The 4,965-nt window shown below is 50.6% G+C and overlaps 1 protein-coding gene across 1 annotated transcript; it reads right to left on the bottom strand.

Moving 5' to 3' along the window:
• Positions 1–296: 296 nt before the first annotated feature.
• Positions 297–2,527, bottom strand: LOC112462933 (the record flags this gene model as incomplete). Its single annotated transcript, XM_025029029.1, has 3 exons — positions 2,018–2,527; positions 1,365–1,727; positions 297–564 (listed from the first exon to the last, which is right to left on the bottom strand). Coding segments are annotated over exons 1-3 (1,141 nt in total), but the record flags the coding sequence as incomplete, so codon positions are not given.
• Between the last annotated feature and the right edge of the window lie 2,438 nt (positions 2,528–4,965).

Here is a 4,965-nt window from a genome sequence, read left to right as displayed (position 1 = left end):
TGTTAATGCAGTATCTCGGCAGCTGTTGTAATCACTGCGGTGGGCACATCAATGTGTAGTCACAATCGAAAATGCACAGAGCACACGTCGTGCGTCTAATCACTGCGCGGCCATTTTTCCGACTCCGAATATCGCGAGGAAGACGTTGGCGATGAGCGCGCCCGTGCGCGGCGCAAGCTGCCGCGGTGATCGGCAGTCGATACCCGATCGATGCTGCCATCTGATCGGACGGCGCAACGTTAACGGAATCTCGAATATTCCGCCCGCCATCAGCAACCTTGTTGATGATTCCTTACTCTTGATCCTTCCTTTGGTTGAAATGGGTAATATGGCGAGCTTGGCACTTGGCCGATTGAGTGTCGTGGTGGCCGTCTTGAGGGTAACCACCCTGGTGAGTCCATCCTTGCCGGGGTGCAAAGCTGGTACTCTGGTGAGTGGCCACTTGCACGGTGGAGAGCGTTCGTCGGTGAGCAGCACGATGGAACCCATCTTGATGTTGTTGTTAGGATGATGCCACTTGGATATCGCCTGCTGGCGTTGCAGATAATGAGCCGACCTTTGTGCCTAAAAAGAGCGATAAACCTGAAACAGAGAGCTGTTGTTTTCAATAATGTTGAACACGCTGCTGGATGAGCTGCCACCGAGATAGTCGTGAGGTTCCTAGGTCAATCAGAGATGGCTCGGGTATGGTAGTGATTGGACCTCCAATGAGGAAATGACCTGGTGTGAGCGCTGAGACGTCTCCAGGGTCGTCACTCAGCGGTTCTAAGTGCCGCGAGTTGAGAATGTCCTTGGTTTGCGTAAGCAACTTTGTGAGTTCTTCCGTCGTGAGTAGTCTCCCTGATAATCCGTCTCAGATGAAACTTCAGACTTTACTACCGCCTCCCACTTGCCCCCCATGTGTAGAGCGCCTGGTGGGTTGAACTCCCGTCCTGTGTCAGTAAGTTGTAAAACTTTAGCAATCCGTGATGTTCTTGAGAGCCCTGGATGAACATTTTCTTGAGCGCGGCGTCTGCTCCAATGAATGTTGTCCCGCAGTCCGAATACATGATCTGAGCAATTCCCCTTCTAGCTGAGAATCTCCGGAAGGTTGCTATGAATCCTTCTGATGGGTAGTCACTGACTACTTCGAGGTGAATTGCGGAGGTGGAAAAACAGACGAACACACAGATCCATCCTTTGTATGTTTTCGCACCTCGTCTTTTCCATGTCTTGATGGTGAGCGGTCCGGCATAGTCAACTCCTGTGTGAGTAAACGGACGTGACGGCGTAACCCGAGAGAGAGGTAGTTGGCCCATCAGTTGATGAGCACGGATCCCCCTCTGCCGAGCACACACGACACACCGCAAAATATGAGACTTCACCGGAGCCCGTCCGCCGATGATCCAGTAGCCTTGCCTGACATGAGCCAATGTCAGCTGAGTTCCTCTAGTCAGGGTGCGCAAATGGGCGTGAGCGATGATTAAGGTTGAGAAGTGGCGAGGTAAAATCGCCTGATGTTGGTTGTCTTGATCTAGTGCTGATTGGTTGAGGCGGCCGCCAACTCGGATGATCCCTTGAGCGTCTATATACGCAGTCAATCGACTGAATGCGTGAGCAGTTGGTAGTCTCGAGTTGGCCGTGAGCATCTCGATCTCGTGCGTGAAGTATGCCGCTTGAGTAGCCTTAATCCAGAAAAATCTGGCCTCCTCCAAAGCTGAGTGTAAGTCCAGAGTTTTGCGTCGGCGCTTTCCCAGAAGCGATATGAATCTGAAACAGAGAGCTGTTATTTTCAATAACTTGTTGAGTGTTGAGTACCTATATATAAGGTCCCAGTGATAGTCCGGTTGAGATGCGGCCGCATGTAGCGCAATGCCAGGACGAGCCTCATGCGTGCTCAACTCGTCCGAACGCGCGGGTTGAGATGGCCAAGCTTCAGGGGTGAGTATTCACGGTGGTCCCGTCCACCATAATGAGTGGCTTTGGAGTTGAGCAGTGTTTAATCCTCGTGAGGCGCAGTCGGCTGGGTTGGACGTACCTGGTACGTATTCCAATGTGCGTTCGCAGTGAGCTCTTGAATTTGAGAAACCCGATTTCTCACGAAATCCTTCCAGCGCGATGCATGAGATTTGATCCACGTGAGTGTCACAACAGAGTCCGTCCACAGGTGAGTTGCTGTGACGTTCAACTTCAGTGTGGCTTGAACGTATTGCATGAGTCTTGAGAGCAGCAGAGCTGCGGTGAGTTCAAGTCTCGGGATGGTGAGCCGCTTGAGCGGTGCTACCTTTGTTTTGGAACACACCAATGAAATCGTGGTACCATTTGAGCCGTGGACGGTGATAAATACGACTGCAGCCATTGCCAGTTGAGAAGTATCAGAAAAGCCGTGAAATTCCACTGACGAGGTACTCCATGTGGTTTGAGAGGTGCTACCTTGGTTGTACCACCGAGGTATTGAGAGCTTGATCAAGCTTGTGAGTTCTTTTCTGATAATGAGCCACCGTGATGAGAGCTGGGATGGCAGTGGTTCATCCCATTGGAACTTCATGTAGCCAAAGCTCCTGCAAGAGCATCTTCGCCTTGATCACCACTGGTGATACAAAGCCCAATGGATCGAGCATCTGAGCCACTTCAGACCGAGCGAGGCGTTTGGTGTGCGACGAGATCCTTTTTGAGAATGTGAATGAATCTTCTTGAGGAAGCCATCGTAATCCGAGTTTTTGGTTAAGCAATCGTCAATGTAGGTTGTGAGCCCTGGTCCTGTTCTGCTTGAACCGCAGTGAGTCCGTCTTGATGAGTCGCGTGCTACCTTGCTAATGGGAAGCCGCCCGCCATGCATAAGTCCGTTGAGCAGTATTGACTACCTGCTGAACGGGGTCGTCGCCTCCAGAATTGTCATCAACATATCGACCGTTGTTAGATGATATGGCACTTCATTGAGTTGTTCATCTATCCAGTGAGTCCGTTGTAACTTTCAGTCATCTTCATGCACGTTGATCTGCCTATACCCTTTGGTGATGTCAGTGGCAACTAAGTGCCGAACTTGTCGAATTCAGAGCAAGACATCGGTGATGTCGAAATACAGCTTGGCTCCTGTGTGCATGAGATCATTAAGTGAGCGGCTGGATGTAGATGCACTCGAGCCATTAAATACCACACGTCATGTTGTGGTTGCACTGTCTGGTCTGAGCACTCCGTGATGTGGCAAATAATGTTGTGTGAGCTGACTGGAAACGGTTGAAGCATTCTTTATGTGATTGAGCTCTTGATAGAGTATTATAAGCTGATGATACAGACGTCGATAGTTGTCATCTCGTGAGTGTCTTCTTCGTAAACCTGTTGAATCCCGTGAAGTAGTACTCTTGAAATGTTCTTCACATCCTTGCTCGTCAGGAGTAAGATCAAGATTGTTGCTCGCAGGCTCTTCTTCTTGTATCCAGATTTCGCCAACAAGTCGTCAAGAGCATCTTCTCCCTCCCGAACGGAGGCATGATGCACGGTGGCAATTGCCGATGATGATGTATTAACAGGTCCGAGAACGAGCTATCCGAAGAGAGCTGCGCAATTGGCATCAATGTATCTCGTTTGCTGATGTTGGGCTTGATGATCTGTCCATATGAGTCAGCTCCAATGATGATATCCACTGGCCGTGGTGTCAGAAAATCTAGACCAGCCAAGGTTAACTTGGTGAGATGCGGCCATTCCTGTGGTGCAACGTTGAAGGATGGCAGGATGTTTGTTAACGTCTGCAGAATGTGAGCTTAAATAATGACGTCTGTTCTTGAGTGAAGTGGGCGGAGCGTAAGCATTCAATTCCTCGAGTTTGCGTCGCCTTCTTCGCCACCAATTCCCGTGATGAGAATGACGGAATGATGAAGAGTGATGTTGAGCTGGCGACCGAGAAATTCTGAAACAAAGGTAAGTTCTGAACCTGAATCAATGAGAGGCCATACGCATTGAGTATGAACAGATGAGCTGAACGGAGCCAGGGCCGTAGCGAGTAATGTTGAGTGTAATGAGCGGGCCAAAGATGAGTGAGCGACGATTGCACCATCTTCCTATTGAGCTGACGCAGCTGAGCTGGTGATCGGCTTTGTTGATGAGTTCGACTGATGAGCCTCATGCAGCATCGTGTCGGTTGGTGCACTTCTTGCACCCCCGTGAGCCGTTACATGAGTGGCCGTTGTGGCGGCCGAGGCATTTGAACCAAAACCTCCGTGGTATGACTAGTTTTTGTCGATCGCCTGTTGAAAGATCCCTAAATTACGTGCACATCACAATGAAGTGAGTGCCGTTGCAACAATCGCACGGGTAAATTAGATGCTGCCGTGCGGGTCGGTTGAGCTGCCACATGCTGAGCTGTCAACGTGCGCTTTGCTGTTAAATGAGCGTCGACGGCTGTGAGGCTTCAAGATATGCATGCTCCTTGAGAAACGCCTTGTTCGCCTCTTCGAGACGCATTGAGATGTAGAAAATCTTCTCTAATGACGTGTCCTTTGCACAAGTTGGCAGCGTGTCGCCAATATTCCGCATCGTAGCCAGTCGGTTCATTTAAGATGAGCTCCGTAGACAAGCGCACGGGTTGGCGTTCCGATGTGCGAGCCGGCGGTACCTCGAGCAGCGGCGTCGTGATCTCCGTACCGCCCGTACCCGCCTTTGCGGGTTCCGTCATGTTGAGCCGTCCCTGAGCTGCGCACGATGAAATACCTGAGAAATGTCGAGACACGTGTAAGAAATGCTGCACGATTCGAGAACGTTCGAGAGACGCGTGAGAAAAACACTATGCGAGTCGAGAGTCTACAATGTCATGTATTGAACACGTGGAAATGTCTATTTACACTCGCGGGAGCGAGTGAGCATGTTTTCGTAACACTCGCGAGCGCGCGTGAGAATGTCTGTCCTTCACTCGCGGAAGCGCGCGATAATGTCCACGTGGCATGTCGTGAAGGGCATGCTCTGTTCACATGATCTGTGTCTGAGTTACAC

This window comes from Temnothorax curvispinosus, unplaced genomic scaffold (assembly GCF_003070985.1).
Source record: "Temnothorax curvispinosus isolate PA1 unplaced genomic scaffold, ASM307098v1 QBEX01012965.1, whole genome shotgun sequence".
NCBI lineage: Eukaryota > Metazoa > Arthropoda > Insecta > Hymenoptera > Formicidae > Temnothorax > Temnothorax curvispinosus.
Note: the sequence above shows the minus strand (reverse complement) of the source record. Positions and strands in the feature narration are given on the sequence as shown.